Consider the following 19,122-nt stretch of genomic DNA (forward strand, 5'->3'; position numbering starts at 1 on the left):
AATTTAATCACTATACATTAAATTCATAAATCACTATTTATATAATTTTTTAAAGAGATAATTAGTTAATAAACTTATAATTCATTGATGTATAATGGTTTGTTGTGATGGTTTATTCATCTAAAATTATTTTATACCGTAAATACATAACCTTATTTTCTTTTAAAATATTACGATCAATATTTATTGTTAGATTATAATCATACATTAAGCGATTAAACTAGGGTAAAAAGAAAAAAAAAAAAAAACTTAGGAAAATTTAGAGTTGGTGGACCTGCTCCCCCAAAATAGAGTTATTAAATTAGAAACGAGAAGAGTGGAGAGGAGGTATGAGATAATGGCTCGCAGTATATCGTACATAACGGGGTCGCAGCTTCTCTCTCTCAGACGCCATCCAAGCATCGCCGTCGTCGATGTAAGGGACGATGAGAGGAGCTACGACGGACACATATCGGGGTCTCTTCATTACGCAAGCGACACTTTCTCCGATAACATCTCAAATCTCATTCAGGCAGTTAAAGGCAAAGACACTCTCGTCTTCCACTGCGCTCTAAGTCAGGTCACTCACCCCTTTTTCAATTATTTATTTTACATGTTTTCTGCCACTTCGATTTGTGTTATTCCAATTCCTGTGATTCAATCCCGATCCATGTGTTCGTTGAGGAATCTGATTTTGTTTTTGATTTAGCATTGGAGTTTGGTAATTGTTGCCCCAGTTCTAGTAATTAAAATTGAATTTTCGCACAAGATTGGTAGGGTTGTTCATTGTGATGCCTCAGGCCAAAGGGATCTTGTACCAGGAGTGTCTTAGAGATATAAAACCATTTATGTTCCTCTGTCTAACATGTTAAACTTTTGGGGAAGTTGGTTGGTGACGACTGTCATATCTCATTGCATGCATCATGGGCTAAAAAAATTTCATCTGACATAAATTAGCCAAATCTTACAAGTTACCAATTCAACCAAGATGTTTTGACAGTCATGATATGAGGAAAACTTTTTGTTAGTGAGAAATAGGAGGGATTGAAATATAGCCCTCCTTATCATATGGCACTGTTTTACCCTGCTTTTCACTGCTTCTCTAGGCACAAATCAGAACTATATGATTTTCAGTTGTGAGCATCTCCTTTTAGTGAGAGGCGTTCTTCGTTTTGTAATTTTCTGTGGCAGGTCTGTTGTGTCCTTAAATGTCAGCTTTTATTTTAGTTGGCTTTGCGATCATTAGCTTATTACTGAAATTTCTTATTTGTTGTTGTCAAACACACACACACCCAGAGAGGGAGAGAGGGAGAGAGAGAGAGTGAGTTAGTTATAGGAAAGGATGGGTTGATAATATGGAAAGTGTATTTGAAGAGAAAGAATAAACATTAGAGTTAGTTGGTTGGGTGGGAGTTAGCTAGTCAGTTATGATGAGCTGGAAGTAGTTAGTAGTCAGTGGGAATTGTCAAGGGCTAACTGACCAAAATACCAAATAAATAAAGAAGCTATAAACAGAAGAGGGGGAGAAAAATTGTTGTGATTGTTGTAAGGCAGAGAGACAATCTCTGAAGGAGCCTGGGCTCTGGTTCTTTGTAAGAGTTGTTCATATGTGATAGTGAATGATACTCTCTTCTCCCTTCTTTCAATTCTTTGGGTTTGTGTCAATCTTCTGTTCTTTTCTTTTTGACGGTTGGTTCCTAACAGAGTAGTTTGTTGCAAAAGAAGTGTTTCAAAATATGGAAGGGAGTTGACTAAAAGAAATCTGATACTGAGGAAAGCCAACAGTTTGAAATGAAAGACCTGCAGTGGTTTGAAAGGAAAAGGGCTCCTTTCTTGGGAAAGAAAACTAATTAACCAAATTTTATTGATATTTTCTTTTGACTGTTTTTACCATCTTTCATTGGCTATGGCAAAGTGTGGCATTCTATATTCTCATTATTCTGTATCTGATTCATTTTCCTAGGATGATCTTATCATTTAGAATTTCAAATTCTATATGATGGATTGTTCGGCTTCTTATATGCATATGCTGATACTTAGATTATTTTTTGACTTCCCATTGCTAGTGCCTTTTCAGAATGTGCATAGTGATGTCAATGCCTGACACAATTGATATAACTTGCAATGCAAATTCTGCATTTGAGCTGATTCCAAGATATAATGGATATGCTTGACTTTACCTTTTTTTATAATATAGCTTTTTAGTTATATCTTAAAAACCTAAAAATTCAACTTGACATGTCAGAAACAAGATTCTACTGATTATGACATTTGATAAACTTTTTGTAATGGGACATGTATCTTCCTATATGCTTTTTGTATGATACCAGAATGTCTCTCTAAACTGAAAGTAGCATAAACTATTTTGTAGGTTCGTGGCCCAACTTGTGCTAGGAGGCTTGTCAATTATCTTGAGGAGAACAAGGAAGATACTGGGATAAAGAACATTATGGTCTTGGAACGTGGCTTCAATGGGTGGGAAGCTTCTGGTAGACCCGTTTGCCGCTGCACCAATATTCCTTGCAAAGGAGAGTTGTCTCCTTAATCAAAGACGTATTTGTGGTTGGATGGAATTATGGAGGCATATCATCTTTCGTGTGATATGTGCACGCATTTGTATACAAAATGTCAAAAACAGTAGGATGACCACTATGTTGCATCATTATATCTAGGTAAAAGCCTATAATATATCATTGTAAACTTAAGTAAACTGAATACCATGTTTCTGTTTTTGTCTATCACATAATAATGTAAGAAATCCTTCGATGGAGACTGCCAAGAATTACCAAGTTACCCTTTTTCTTTCTGAACATCCCTAATGTATTATATAACATAATTTGACCAATGATTTATGATTGAGGGATTCTGCTTTGACAAGTTTCATGGGCTAGTCCTACGGAAGACTAGCATTTTTGGAATTTGGAGAGTTTCGAAAAACTCAATTAAAATGGTCTGTAACAAGTTTTTGCTAAAATGAAAATGGATGTGCTCATCAGCCATATCGGCGAATCTCAAGGTTGTGGCGTCATGGTGCAACATTTTTAGCCTTTGATGTGCTATGAAATTTTGCTTGTGTTCCATGTGACAGCCAAAAAAATCCTCAAAGCTGCATACAATCCTTAATTACTTTTGTTACGAATGAGTTACTGTTCTTTAGCCTCGAAACTACATTTGCAAAAGCATTTAACTCATTTCTTGTGCTTTAAAATTGCATTGGAATGAATGCTACCGAAGTAACAACGGGGATACAAACATGCGCTTTATCTTAGTCATCAAAATCCTCAACACCCTCCCTATGTTGGTCCTATGTCTTATGCTATTTTGGAGGTTTTTATGAAATTCTTGTGTTTCTCTAGGTCTCTAATGCTAATACATACACATTGACAATCCAAGCGACCTAAACAAGCTGTAAAACAGATTCCAAGAGTCAGTATCGTCATATATTAAGAGATGTTGCAGCAGGAATATCAATTTGAAGATGTTTGCTTTTGGTTCGAAAACCGTAATAAGACCCAAAAAGTCTAATATTTCAAAACATTAAATTCTTCTTAAATACCCGGAATAAATTCTGTTTTTTAAATGGTAATTCAGTTATTTACACTTCTTTATTATCAACTATAAAAAATTAATTCGATGGTGAAAAGGAATGCATACAGGAAATGAATTTAGACAAATAATATTTGTACAAAAATTGTACAACTAAATAAAATGATATGATGGAAGAGATAAATAACATAAAATATAATGTGTATCATATCTAAAAGAATTGTTAAATAATATAAAGTGAAAATAACATTCAAATATGGCCTATTAGCTCAGTTGGTTAGAGCGTCGTGCTAATAACGCGAAGGTCGCAGGTTCGAGACCTGCATGGGCCATATAAAAACTTATTTTGCATTTTGTTTATGCTGTTTCTTAAGTTCATTATGAATTTTTGTTTTAACTTTTGTAAGCAACTATTACCTGTATTTCAGCTTCATTTGTGAACTCCTGCATTATTAAAATGAATATCTGGGATTGTGATCCTTTTTTCAAGTAACTTTTTTTTCCTTAGTTTTTGGGGCTTCATTGGGAAATCATTATCATCGCTTGAATCAATGTTTTCGGTTACCATGCTTAGGCCTACACTAAACCTCCCAGATAACAACATGATATCTTCTGTTTGCTCATTTGTGAGTCGTGACCAAAGTTAATCACAATATTCTGAGTTCTTTGGGCTACTCCCATCTGGTTTATAAAATTTGGGAATAGTAAAGGTGAATACTAGCCAAGCATGCTTGGATTAAGGTGATGTAAACATCCATTGAGTAAAAAGCGTCCTTCTAAACTATCCAAGCACTAGCTCAGAGATTTGGTGTCCCAAAAAGAATCAGTTCTAAGAAGCATTACCACCAAAAGGAATTCCCAAGTAACAAATATGATGCTGAAAACTGAACAACCAGCCAAAGCACATTGGAAGAAATAACTTGATTATCCACATTCTTAGCCACAGACCCCAAGTTAGCCTTCAATCCAGTTAACCGGAGATGACCTCAAACTCAAAGAACATAAGAATAAGAAAACTCACAAGGGTATCATATACTCATTTAGAAGCAGAATTGTATCATTAACAAACTTAAAGTTAGACCATGACCTACTAACCAACTTTGACACCCTTATAGAGATTACTATCCACAGCCCTCAAATTTGAAACAACCAACTTAGAAAATCAGGTACTAATATAAGTAAGGTTTGGATGCTCTGTGACAACCATTGGGAAAGTAGCATTTAAGAGGCATGCAGAAATGCACCTTCTCCATCTAGAACTGACACCCTGTCTATTAAGAACCTTGTTTATAAAACTCTTAATCACAATCTTTCTTGAGACCTTGTTATATGTTATCTGATAGGCTGATATGCTATTCTTGGAGAGTGGTTGTGTGATCGTAAGATAATTTCTCGTGGGAGGAGAATATGTTCCTTGCAATATTTGTTAGGAGATATAAATATCTGGTTTAACTAACAAAAGCTCATGTTACTTATCTCTCTAGAGAGAAGGAATCCGTATCAGCAGTATGCCTTTTGTTGTTTGTCTGAACAATGTCTAGCTTTATCAGGAGATCTTTTTATTCTGCATTTCCTGCATTTGCAATCAGTTAGAGTTGCTGATCTTTCAGTCCTCCATTTCGGGTGTTTGCATCATGAATGTGATGTGTAATGCTTATGTTAGCGCATGTGCATTAGTGCATGCCTACAAACACATGTTAATGGTTTAATGCTTGAAACTGCCATGAAATATTAATTGTACAAACTAGCAGGTCGAGGCTGTTAGATTTTATCTCAAAACCAATTGGCATTAAGTGAAGTTGTCCAACAGATATATAAGCTACACTTCAAGGATTGAGGCAGTCATGTGGGACTTGGGTATTTCCCAATAGAGGCAGATGTTGTACCAGATCCACTAGAACCTGTTAAACCCGGAGGAATAGATGTCAAGCAGGACTAATCTGGGGTAACTACTCTGCAATAGAACTTGAGAATATAGGGTATGATCAAAATCAAATTCCATTTGGATGGTTTGCATATGTAAGTTGTATTATTATTTTTGTTGTTAGCAATCTTATTGTCATAAAAACATAATCCATGGGATCTGAGGTAGTTTGTAAGTTATTTACAAAACGGTTGTAGTCCAAAGTTTTTCTGGTTTGAAAATGAAAGACTATTCTTGTATAAACTATAAAGTCATTATAAATATATCTCATCATATCCTCATTTGATCTGCTAAATAAGACGCTTAGGAATAGAAAGGGTCAAAAATATTATTTGACGCTTAACTTTTAGTACCAAAAATAAAATAAAAAATTTATCAAATAAAAAATAAAAAAATTATTAAAAACTAAAATAAAAGTTTAATTATTTATTAGGAATTAAAAACATAAGTCTAATTTTATTTTATTTTATTTTCAATTAAAGAAAAATAATCTCTCTTACTCACTGTATTGTGTATGGTAGTTCGTAAATTCGAAACAAAACTTCTTTTCTGTAAATGAAATGAAAGTGAGGTCCGTTGGGCCTTCGCACTCATTTCTTCGAGCCCTAAAATAGGTGCATACAAGTTCAACGGTCCCACTTTCAGCTGCTAATTGACTAATGTAGGGTCAAATGATAAGGTTACCTTACAGTTACGATACTCGCCACAATACTATGAGTGATTGAGTCCGTAACTAATAAATTAAGATTAAATTCTGTTTTTATACTTGATTGCTTTACTTAGCTGCCAAGGAATACTAAGATTCTACAAATATTAAGTTACGAGCTGCGCAAATAATCAGATGTCATATATTTGGTTCTTTATTTAGTGTCATGCATCTTTTCTGCATCAATTCAATATTATAATTATTTATTCTGTATTACACATCCTTCTACACGAGTTCGAGCTTTCTTCAAGTTAACTAAATTCTTAATCTTTAATTTTTTTAAAAAAATTAATTTTTATTCTTTAAATAAAAGTTTAACCGATAAAGGTTTCTTATCTTTTTCAAAGTTTGATTTTTAATTCTGAAACAAAAATTTAAGTGCCGAAGGTTTCTTATCTTTTTTTCATTAAGATTTTTAGTTTTTAAATTTTTAAAAATTTAATTTTTAATCCTGAAATCTCTTAAAATAAATAAAAATAATAGGTTAAAACTTTTATTTAGGAACTAAAGACTAAAATTTCTAAAATTTTAAGAATCTTAAGATCAAACAAAAATTTAGGGACTATAAATCTTAATGAAAAAGTTAAAAAATCTTAACCAAATAATTTTTTTGGGGAGTAAAAATCAAATTTTAAAAAATTTTAGGGAGTAAATCCCTTCTTTCTTTAATGTATGTTTAATTATTCAATTACTTAGAGTTTTGCATTATCTCCAGCGGCTTCAATATTTATATACTGACTATTGTCGTTGAAAGTCAAATAAAAATTATTGAAATGTATCGCACACATATATAGAGGTAACAATGTCTATAAATTAAATTCTTATTTCTTTAATTTTTTTTTATAAAAAAATTGAATAAATAATATATGTATTGACAATATAAAAATATTTTATGTTATAATTTAATCATAAGTCATCATGTTTTATGTATAGTAAGTTTATTATTTTTATAATAATTTTTTTATTGACAATATATAATTATCAAGAGTCATCAAGGATGGTTTTTAATTAATAGATTGTGTGAAAACTTTTATATTGATAATATATACTTATTAAACTCAAATTTTTTAAATTAAAAATCTCGAAATGTCATAATAGGGCACGAGAAGCATAAAATATAAGAAAAATGTATTGCAAAAATGATATTCTTGCTTTTTCCTATAAAAGTGAGTCAACCTAAACAATTTGACTGAAATTACGTGTAAGAAGAAGCAACCGTAAAGAGCACGTTACATGGTGATACCTTGGAGACAAAAAGAACCACTAGAGGTCATTAGTCCACAAATATGGTAGAAGATTTGGAAATTTCAGGGCTCAGCTATGATTGATCATATTTCATAGATACTATATGCGTATGGATATGCAAATACCTCAATAGGAGTATTTCAAAGATATATAAGATAAGATACGGTACCTACGGAATAAATATAGTTTAATTTTTTATTTTCTGTATACATGTAAAATTTTTATCCTGTTAATTAATTACAAATTATTCTTAAGATAGTCAACACTGATTAATTAAATTTTATCTAAGCGTGTACAAAATTCATAAAGCATGACAACTATATAATTCTGCACATTTAAACTAAAAACATGTTTTTTGACATTGTTAATAATTTATAATTATCAGAAGTCACTGTTTATTGTTTACAAATAGAAATTACTAGTATTTTACAAGTAGATGTAAATTTAATTTATTTTCTTAAATATGAAGAGGACAACTTTTTTTCCCGCAAAGATAACATTTCTATGTTTTTAGCTCATATATAATTTTTATCCTTTTAAGTACTTTACACGTACGATACGGGTCTCGAATATACATCTAACACGGAAGTATGAAGCTAAAGTAATTGTTCATATTTCATAGGTTCACAAAAAGAATTTGCTTCACATAATTGAAACGTGCTTTACTTTATTTGGTCAATATGGGTGAAGTTTATTAAAGGATGCTGCTATTTCCCTTTGTGGAAAAGCGCAGCACTGCACCGTAAATGGATGGAGATAGAAATAGTCAGCCACAAGAATCTCATATCTTCTTCTTCTTCCTCGTTGTTCCAATTAACTTCCAACTCATAGATTGGATTTGAAATCAACTTAACAGAGCAAGAGAAAAACTTCTTAACACAAAATGCCACACAAGTTTTTTTATGTGTATATAATGATCACGCACATATAACTCAATAGTTAAAATTACAACGGTATAATATATTTTTTTATTAACAAAATATTAGATGAAATTTTATGTTATATAGTTTTTTCTAAAAATTATTTTAACGTAGCACATAGTTTAAATTTAAAGATGAGATGCAATTTTTACACAAAAACAAATTAAGGAAGAGTAGCGGTAGCCATTTGGTGTGTGTTTGTGTAGCTTATATGTATATGAATCACTGTTTGTGTGTGTAGCTTTACTGGGTGTAATACAAAAACAATACCATAATTGCTTTAGCATTTTTGCTTTAGAATGTAAATTTTTTCTGTTCAACATGAGTATAAATTGTTTCCAAACACAACTAAAAAGTGTAACTATTACTACGCGCTTTGAGCCAACTCTCTCTATTTTTCAACGAGATTTTGTATAATATAATTAAATTTGCTATAACAAGAAAATAATAAATTATATATATATATATATATATATATATATATAATAAAACTATATAATTTATATAATGTTTTTTAATTATTATAAAAAATACTAGCAACAGATTTTTTTTATGTACACTACTGTTTATTATTAATTAAAATTTATTGAAAAATTATAATTTTATCTGTCCCACGTCTTATTTTTTTTATATCATATTGCTCATTTTATTCAAATTTTGTCTCTTTTTCTTATTTTCACCTACTTATATAAATTATTATGTATTTATTATATAATATAATTTCTCTCTACATACAGTATAATAATACGATCAATATAGACAAAGTTCCTTTGGAATTAAAATTAATTATTCCAAGTGGATCATCGGAGTGGCCGAGTGGGAGTATGAAGATGACAAAGCATGCTGTTTCTTACATGTTTCCTCCCAAACGGGAAGTGGGTGCATACTTTGTGTTTGTGCACTTATCCACAATAGATACGACACAGATCACACACTAAGAATCTACTCTTTTTTCTTATTTTTTTATGTACATAATGGAATCTACTCTTAATAATTACTTAATTGTTTGTATACTTTTTTTCCCACTTCAATAATGTCATATTTTATTGTTCATGTATCGACACTTGTTGCTTGTATCATACATGTGGAAAATAGGGATTCCATAAGCTGGGTTTTCAGTACATGTTAAATTTATATTAAAAGTTGATGTTGATTGAATGGTCATAAAATACATTGATAGCATCAAATTGTCTCAATAAAAGATTAATTTTAACCAATTTTTATTGGTCAGCACTATCGCATTTTTTTGTTTTTGTTTTCTATTCACAAGTATTTTTATGTGGAGATAATCATATTCAATATATGATTAGATATTAAATGTCACTAATTTTCTCAGGTAAGATCTAGGTCCTTATGTTACAACTTATTTTATATTGTAGGTGTCCAATTTTTTTCAAGTATTTTTTTTTACTTGCCTTAATTGTTGTAGGTATCCAATTATCCATCCCCTACTTAGCTATTATTTCCAAGTTAGAGCCTTTTGTTGTAATTTTGTTTTTGAATATTCATTTTACGGTGCATCTGGATGCCCCATATATAATCCATTTAATTAAGCATTTAGAATTTATTCATAAAAGTTATTTATAAGCATGTGTGGTCGTTTCTGTAAAAAAAAAAAAAGTAGGTTCGTTTGTTCAGCAGGATATTTATAAGCATCTTTATTTTTTAAAAGGAAATAAACATCTTTATTCTTTCTACACACACCACATAATTCATGAATTTTAGTACATAAGGCTTGAAACCCAATTCAAAGACACTGATGTGAAAGCAGGCGAGCGCAACATTTCTTTCCTCTCTTAAATTGAATTTTGAATTGGTAGGTTTTTAAATTTAATTATAATATTTTATTAAAATATTTATATATGTTTTTAAATTTTTTCTTTCAACTTTTTATGAATGCAAAAAATATTTGTTAAATTAATAAAATCGATTTTGTTTAAACTTTCAGGTTTACGTTTCTTTGTTTGTTTTGATAAATTTATGTATATCCCCCTTTTGTGATTAAAATGAAGTTTCAACTCATTTAATTTTTTTTTAGATTCAAACAACCTGAACTTAATTCATATTTTGTAGTTTGGTTATATTTGGTAAGATTAACTGAAAAATTAACTAAAAATTAGAAAGTTAATTGAAAGTTGTAAAATTAACTTATTAAATTATAAGTGTTTGCTAAAATTAAATGTTGAAATAACTAAAAAATATAAAATGATAAAAAAATAATAAAAATCATGATTTATTTTAAAATGATAACTAAGAAATTGAATAAATATATTGAAGATAAAAATAAAAAAATATGAAGTTATAAATTAGAAATTAATATTTAAAAAAATACTAAAAAAAACTTGTTTACCAATTGTGAAATAAATTTTTTAACTAGTAAAAAATTAAAAACTAATTTAAATACCTTACCAAATATAACTTTTGACATTGTGTATGATTATAAAATAAAATTAAGCAATGAACTTTTTAAGATATACCCAGATATAAAAATAAATAAATTAAATGACTATAACTTAAGACCAAGAATTATAATATTGATTTGATAGTTGAAGGAATAAAGGAAAAAAGAAAGATTGTAGATTCCAATATCTCTTGCTAATAAATTAAAGGAAAAAGTTAATAACAATAAAACTTGTTTATCACATACTTTTTCATGTCTATTTTTTATTTTAATATTTTAGCTTTGATTTTAATTAGTTAAAATTTGAGAAAATTAGTAAAATACAGAAAAATTAATTTTTTTTATAAAATCATTATATTACAATTTAACATTATAGTAAGTTTGTTGAATTTAAAATTCAACCATTGAGTAGTAACAAGAGGTTTAAGTAATTTGTATGAAATATTTTTTTCAAACTCTAACCAGCCCCCAACTCCATATCATATACAATTAATCTGGTACCAATGACACCTTCCTTGTCATGTTCTAGCATGATCTTCTAAAGTTTCTATTTCAATGAACTTTGTTGCTTTTCTCCAATGGCAAGTATTATTCCACTCACGAGTCGGACGAGTGAAAGTTTTACATTTTTAAAGGTTCTTTTTTTTTTTTTGCTCTCCTTTTAACTAATTAATTTCTGAATTAATTGTGTCAAGTTACTTATTTATTAACTAACTCGTCAATAGGAATTGAATGGAGTTAATTAATTTTTATTTCAACCTACTAGATCAATTCAAATGAGTGCTATTTACTTACTTTAACAGCTCTAATCACCAAAGCAAATAGTAATCAAAATCAAACGTGTTGAAACATTATAAATGCAACCTTTTTCATAAATAAAAACCATGTATTTTACAAGTAATTTATATAGTAAATTTCAATAAGTTCAGTGTTTAATTTTCATACGATTCTTTTTTTTCAATGAGCCCTTAAATGAAAGAATAAAGTTGAAATTTTTGGACTAAACGCAATGCACGGACGTCATAGCAACGTTAAGGCATGACGTCATCTTCTTTCCTTTTCTTTTCTTTTATTATTATTAGGTGGGATGCTTTTAATTTATTAATCCTAAGAGTGACATGCATAGACAACTTTTTTTAAATTTTTATTTTTATATAAGATAGACAACTTTTCAAATCATACGCCTCTGTCTGTGAAGATGCATTATTTTTTTCCTGATAAAAAAGATGTATTATTTGTATTGTTCCTAAGAGTGATTCTTTTTTTTTTAAATGTATCAAATAGGCGCCTTTTTTTTTATCCAACACAAAAAAAATGGGCATCATTGTTCGCAGCTCCCACTTTCTAAATTCTAAACCCACGTGATTTAATGCCTTTTTCAAGGGTCTGTCACATCTGTTACTGTGTTAGATCAACTGTCACAGTGAGTCCGATAGATCACTAAACCTGGATCAAGTGATTAAAAATGAGTGAGATCAGCTTGATTGTTTGGTTTCGTGTCTAAGGATTTGTTTGGAAAGAGTGAAAATAGAAGGAGAAAAATTAAAAGAAAAATAAATACTTATAATAATATCTTTTCATTTGTTTGGTTGGAAAAAATGGAAGGAAATCAAAGAAATTAAAAAAAACAAATTCAAGTTTTCCTTTCTGTTTTATTTTTCTTGTAGTTGTTGTAACAAGATAGTTGTATTAAAAGGTGTGACTAAATCACTTCCTTTTCATATGGTTTTCTTTCCTCTCTATTTTTGTTTGCCCTCTTGTCAAACATAGGGTAAGTGCTCTTACACTTAATTTCTAAATTCTAAACGTTTTTTTTTCTAAAAATAGAGGGAAAAATAATTTGGCTAGATTTTATATGAGTCAAATAAATGTCACTTTAATTTTTTAATACAATACTAATAATAATGTTGGTTTTTTCTAAAAAATAAAGAGACAAAATAACTTTAGTTTTCTCATTAATACTAAATGTCACTTTAGTTTTTTTAATGCAATATTAATAATAATGTTAGTTTTATAAAATATTACTTTTTTCACCTATTTAATACTTTTTCTTAATTTGCGTAAAAAAATTTAGGACAATACTTATTTGTGAATAAAGGAAGTATACTTTTTTTTAGGTTAAGTTGATTTGTGGGTCTCATAATGTTACAAAATTTTCAATTAGGTCTATGATTTTTTTTAATTGAGTCATTTCGTTTCATTGCTGTTAAAAATAAATAAATCATGTACACCTAATTGGGTTGCTGGTTTTGAAGTGTATTATTTTCTCTATTCTTAATTATAAGATTCTTTATAGAAATTTGTTTATTCTTTTTTATAAGATCGTTTTCTAATTTTAGATGTATTAATTATTTTTTTCTTACGTAATCTTATTTAATTATTTTTTCTTCAAACATGAGTGAGAAACAATTAAGTGAATAATTTTAGAATGATACTATAATTATTGACAAATCTAATATAATTAATTAAATTAATTAATTTTTTTAAGAGATATAAATTAGTTAAAAAAATCTTATAACTATAAACGGAGAAAGTATAAGCATAACAAAGTCAATGATGATAGTTTTCTGCAAAATTTTATGGAACTAATTAAACAATTACAAGTAGCCTGTGAAAAAAAATACTTGGCCGCATTGAATTAGAATAGAAGAGCAAATTATACTAATTAATCCTGAGATTTCACGAAATTATACAATTTTTTTTACTTCTTTTATCCTTACACTAATTTATTTAATTATTTAAAAAATATTACACCAACACTCTCTTCGTTACAATGAGTAAACTAAACCACTGACACTCCTTAATTCGTTTGTAAAACATTAGACGTAAAGGAGAGTGTCGTAAGTGTTAAAAAAGCAAGAAAAAATTTGTAATTTTAGAAAATTTTTAATGACAGTTAGTGCAATTTATTCCTAATAAAATTATAAAAATACATAACAAAATCACTTATGATTTTTTTTTCGTAAACGTACAAGAAAAAAAAATAACAAAACATATAACTCCCCCATTATTTATCAATACATAGATGTTTATTGTTCATAGTTTAAATTCAGGTTGGGATAGAAATTTACACTATTTTTTTTTTTCAAAACCCATTGAGAATTCGGATTCCACCAACCCCACTTCTTAATGTGATTTTTTATTTTTTTTAAATTTTTTAAAAAATATAAATAAAGGAAATTAATAAAATTAGAGAATATTATGATATATTTTTTTAGTTACCATATAAGTACTTAGATAAATTATAAACTTAAGGTAATTGAACATATTGTGGATTCTTCTAACACCTTCAACATATCGTCATCGTTTTTTATTTCTGTTATTTCATATTCGATTAATTTTTTTTAAGAATATTTAACATAATCTAACTGTCGAAAGAATAATTGTCTAATCATATGATTCGTGAATTTCATAAGGAAAAGTCGTTAGAGTTGTAACTTACTTGATGACATCCTTGAGTTTCTCGATGTTACATCCAAAAGGAATGTCAAATCTTATTGAGTTTGTTCCCATAATAGTAGGATTAATGATTGATTAAAATAGATTAAATATATTATCTGATGTTCTATTGATGATACATAATAATCCAGCATGTTCAACTATCTTAAACTTGTAATTTATTTAAGTACCTACCACTAAAAAATATTATAATATTATCTAATTTTATTAATTTTTTTTATTTATATTTTTAAAAATTAATTTTTCTAAAAAAAATTAAAAATCACGTTGAAGATTCAGATTGAAGGAATCCGAATTCTCAATGGGTTTTGCAAAAAAAAAAAATTCAAAAATATAATGTAAACTTGAATCCCCAACCTGAATTTATAATGTGAACAATAAACATGTAATAATTGGTAAATAATGAGGGAAGTTATATGTTTGGGTAATTTTTTTTTCCTTGTATGCTTAAAAAAAAATCAATCACTTACTGCCTCTTTTTTTAAAGTCTAAATATTACGTTAGAATCCAATTGCACGAAATAATGGCAATGAACTGTTGCGTACTAACATGCCTTTGTCTCTTCTTATGCGTGCAAGAGGTATTAGTATAAGGTACTAACATGTATTTCCGTACTAATATGTCTTTGTCTCTTGGCCTCTTAGTCGGCATTTTTTTAACAAAGTGAGAAGCGTATTTTTTTTTTGTATCTATAAAATTATTAATATAAAATATTCACTAGTTTTATTATAACTAATTTGATTGATAACTTTAGTGAATCTCCCTCCAACCTCGTTCATCCAAAGCTCAAGCAGGAAATTTTTATTTAAAGATAATGAAATCACTTGCCACTCGCACTAACGATTTTTTAGTGAGGGAGTGTAATTTGAACACACTGAAAAGGCGATGGATGTAAATTCACTTATTTGATTTTCCATTAGCACTAGCTCTCAAAACCAAGACCGAAACAGTGACAAGGCAAGTTCCATTCCGTTGCGCCGTGTTTTGTTTCTCTCTCGTTTCAGTTCTGTAGTAGAATCAAGTAGCATAGAAAGAACGAAAGAAGAAGGATTATGGGGATTCTGCACGACGACGTAGTGATAATCGGAGAGGCAGAGAAAGAAGGTAAAGCAACCGTCATAACCGTCAATTGCCCCGACAAGACCGGTCTAGGTTGTGATTTGTGTCGCATCATTCTCTTCTTCGGTCTTAGCATTGTCCGAGGAGGTAAGTAAGCCTTCCAACTTATCTTCACTTTCTTCTGTCATCATGTCTGTGAGACTTATTCCTTTGTTTGCAAATGAAGACGTGTCCACCGACGGAAAATGGTGCTACATAGTATTCTGGGTGGTGGGGAAGCAAAGGGCGAGGTGGAGTTTGCTGAAGAAGAGGCTAATTGAGGCGTGCCCTTCTTGTTCTTCTGCTTCTGGAATCTCCTATTACCGTTCTGAATTGCAGCCTCCTAAACCCCCTGATGTATTCCTTTTGAAATTTTGTTGCCACGATCGTAAAGGCCTTTTACATGGTACTTGTTTGTTGTCTTGAACTTTCAGTTAGAGATTTGGGGTTTCTACTTTCTACCTCTCTGATATGCTGTTACTTTTCATTTTTATTGCTTTCCATCTATCTTGGTGTTGTGTTACTCAGCCCTTGTTTTCCCAAATGTTGAACTGGTAAACGGGCCTTAAGGTTCTGTTTGTTGCTTAAGAAAATCATGTTAAAAGGAAAAAAAATGAACTGATGGTTTTACAATAGTCTAAAACACTTTCCAATTGGGGCCCCCAAACTGACATGTCTAACAAAACTAACAAACTAACAATTCCCCATCAAAAAAAAAAAAAGCCAATTGGATTCTTTGCCTGCCTTGGATTTTGCCATTTTTTCTAGATATATTACAAATTATATGATGGAAGCCTTATTGTGTGTTATTCATGAGTTGACAAAATAGCTGAATGCTTTTATTATTGGGATTTGGGACAGATGTTACAGAGGTTCTTAGTGAGCTAGAGCTCATCATACACAAAGTGAAGGTGTCTACTACACCTGATGGCAAAGTGGTGGATCTGTTTTTCATCACGGATACCAGGTTGTACATTTCTATCCATTCAATTTTTGGAACATGCTTGTGTTGTAATTCGGTACTCTTTTATTGCTAGTTCATTTGCTTTGAAATTTCTTTTTTTATTTACTAAGGCAGTGGATTTGGTGAGTTGGATTGCCAAGTGTTCTCTTAAATATAATTAGAAAAGAAACTTGAAAGAGACTATTAAGGTAGCTAGATTTATCCTGTTCTAATAATATCTTTTTTGGTTAGCTCAAGGAAATGTGTTACTAATGTTTTTTCTGAAGCAATAATCTTTCATTAGATGATGTTGAAATACATTTTTATGAGAGTGGAGGTTAATTTTCTGATGTATACTGTGCACTTGATTACAATTTCATGTGTTTACTATACTAACTAACTTATTGCTTAATCTTGTATACATATGATCAGGGAACTTCTACATACAAAGAAGAGAAGGGATGACACAATTGAACAGTTGTCAGCTATTTTGGGGGATCCCTTAATTACCATTGACATTGAATTGGTTGGCCCAGAAATTGCTGCTTGTTCTCAAGCATCTTCATTCCTTCCAAGTGCCATGACAGAAGATATGTTTGATTTGGAATTACCTGGTTCAATACAAAGTGGAACTTCCACATCAGATTCTGTTTCTATTACGATGGACAATTCACTGAGTCCTGCTCACACGCTTGTCCAAATTATATGTCAAGATCACAAAGGTCTTCTTTATGACATCATGAGAACTCTGAAGGACTACAATATTCAGGTATAGTAATTCAAGAGCTGAATACTACAATATTTTTTAATCATGCTTTTAAACTGCTATGAATTGGATAGTGTTGTCAGCAGAAAGAATTGATAAGCCTATACACTTCTATTGCATATTATATGTGAAGTTTTTTGTTTGTGAATACTGTGTTGTGAAATTTCATATTCCTTTCAACATGGGCAGTTCTCTTTGTTATGCCAAGTTACTCAAAACAATCGCATTCTTTCCACTTTTCTTGGTCATCTTATCAAGTATCCTACAACTAGACCTAATTTGTCATTTAAACAGATTTCTTATGGGAGATTCTCAACAAAACCCAGAGGAAAATGCGAGCTTGACTTGTTCATTATGCAAGCAGATGGGAAAAAGATAGTTAACCCCAGCAAGCAGAAGTCTTTGTCATCACGCCTTAGGATGGAACTACTTCGTCCGCTCAGAGTAACTGTTGTAAGCAGGGGTCCTGATACAGAGCTGCTGGTTGCAAACCCTGTGGAGTTATCAGGCAAAGGACGACCTCTTGTTTTTTATGATATTACTCATGCTCTCAAAATGCTTGGCCCTTGCATATTTTCGGTACTTACTGATCTGATCACTATGTTACTTCCTACTGTTTATTTTCACACTTAATTTTTCAGTGGTCATATTCTCCCCTGGGAGACTAGCTCAATATGAATTTTCACACTGTTTCCTTCTCCCAATTTCTAGAATTATGTTCACAAAATTAGATAGGGGCAGAATGAAGCAGAGATACTGAGAATGATCATTTGCAGCATGTCATTTTTTTTTGTTTCAACAGGCTGAAGTTGGAAGACATGTGGTTGGAGATCGCGAGTGGGAAGTTTATAGAATCTTGCTTGATGAAGGGGATGGTTTATCTGTTCCAAGGAACAAGATTGAGAAAGGAGTTTGGAAGATGTTGATGGGTTGGGAGTGATCCATGGCTGGTGGCATTGTTCATCTTGGATGAACCTGTGCTCGTGTACAGATAACATGGTTATCATGTAGTTATGATATGTAACTTGTAATTATGAAATGTTATATTGTGCAGATGGTGATCTTTGCCACGCTATATTTTTGAGAGCTTTTGCAATTTTAACCTAGTGTAGAAAGAAGGGCAGTAACAACTAGCAAGTACAGGAAAAAAAAAGGAGAAAGGCAGGCAGATTATTTAGAGTATTTTATGAACGAAAATGAATTATTGTAAAATGTTAATATTCAGTTCTTTCATACTATATATAAACTTTTTATTGGTTGCATCCTACTTGAAAATGAAAAGCATCATTACAATCTGACAGTGTGGAAGCAGTGACACGTTTAAAGGAATTCAAACAGGTTGACACGAGGTTGTCTGTGGATTTATGGAATGAAAGGCTCTTTATGGCCAAGCTACTTTGCTGCCATTTTTAGCATATAAATTTGGTCAGCTATAACCCTTGAGTGCATGATTGGTTTACAGTTCGAAATACTACAGTCTGTGTGTTGTGTTTCAATGTAAAAATAAAATGAACATAAAAGTAAGAGTTTTTATTTTTGACAAAATTACTTTTGTTTCAAAAGTAATTTATAATTGATTTCCATACATGCTCTCAATTGGTTGGTTTCCTCAGTGTTGTGCTTTTATTGTGCCCAACTGCTCGTTGTTCCGGACTCTTTCAGGCAGTGATTAGATTACGCTTTCCCAGCAGTGGTTTTCCCTAGAATGGAAGGGAAGCTTAAGGAAGATTTTTCCGGAAGAGTCACTCGCCAGAGCAGAGGAAGGGAATTCGGAACTCAATCACCAAGTTAACCTTCCCATTGTCTATGCCAGCAACAAAGGAAGAAGGGGAATAGTAACAACAACATACTAATTCGAGGGTAAAGTCGTAGTTAATCCCATTACGGTAGAACAAAAAGCCCCTAATCTCATCCCTTTTGAAGGTCTTTTCAGTTCTCCTTCCAATTGCTGCAGTACTAAGGCCAGTTCTTACAGTTGGAGTCCTATCCTAATAGAATCCCTTACCTATCTTCATTTTTTATTATGTCATTTTCCTAAGATACAGCTTCTAATAGCAAGTTGTCCCCTATAGTGATATTTTAATTCTAATTAATATGTTAATTCAACTTAGACTTCACCAGATGTTACCTACATG

General features: G+C 30.6%; 2 protein-coding genes and 1 non-coding gene across 3 annotated transcripts; all 3 read left to right on the plus strand.

Moving 5' to 3' along the window:
* The first annotated feature begins 294 nt into the window (after window positions 1-294).
* Window positions 295-2,827, plus strand: LOC114397947 (dual specificity phosphatase Cdc25). The gene is made up of 2 exons (XM_028360025.1): window positions 295-559; window positions 2,351-2,827. Exons 1-2 carry the CDS (start codon window positions 338-340, stop codon window positions 2,522-2,524), a joined length of 396 nt encoding a protein of 131 aa, XP_028215826.1. The 5' UTR covers window positions 295-337; the 3' UTR covers window positions 2,525-2,827.
* Window positions 2,828-3,783: 956 nt separating this feature from the next.
* TRNAI-AAU lies at window positions 3,784-3,857 on the plus strand. Its single transcript has one exon. It is a non-coding gene; the product is annotated as a tRNA-Ile (tRNA).
* Window positions 3,858-14,945: 11,088 nt separating this feature from the next.
* LOC114397939 (ACT domain-containing protein ACR10-like) lies at window positions 14,946-18,283 on the plus strand. The gene is made up of 6 exons (XM_028360016.1): window positions 14,946-15,386; window positions 15,466-15,684; window positions 16,140-16,245; window positions 16,654-16,990; window positions 17,282-17,566; window positions 17,790-18,283. The coding sequence occupies exons 1-6, from the start codon at window positions 15,233-15,235 to the stop codon at window positions 17,925-17,927; spliced, it is 1,239 nt and encodes a 412-aa protein (XP_028215817.1). The 5' UTR covers window positions 14,946-15,232; the 3' UTR covers window positions 17,928-18,283.
* The last annotated feature ends 839 nt before the right edge of the window (window positions 18,284-19,122 follow it).

Source organism: Glycine soja, chromosome 19, assembly GCF_004193775.1.
Source record: "Glycine soja cultivar W05 chromosome 19, ASM419377v2, whole genome shotgun sequence".
Classification (NCBI taxonomy): Eukaryota; Viridiplantae; Streptophyta; class Magnoliopsida; order Fabales; family Fabaceae; genus Glycine; species Glycine soja.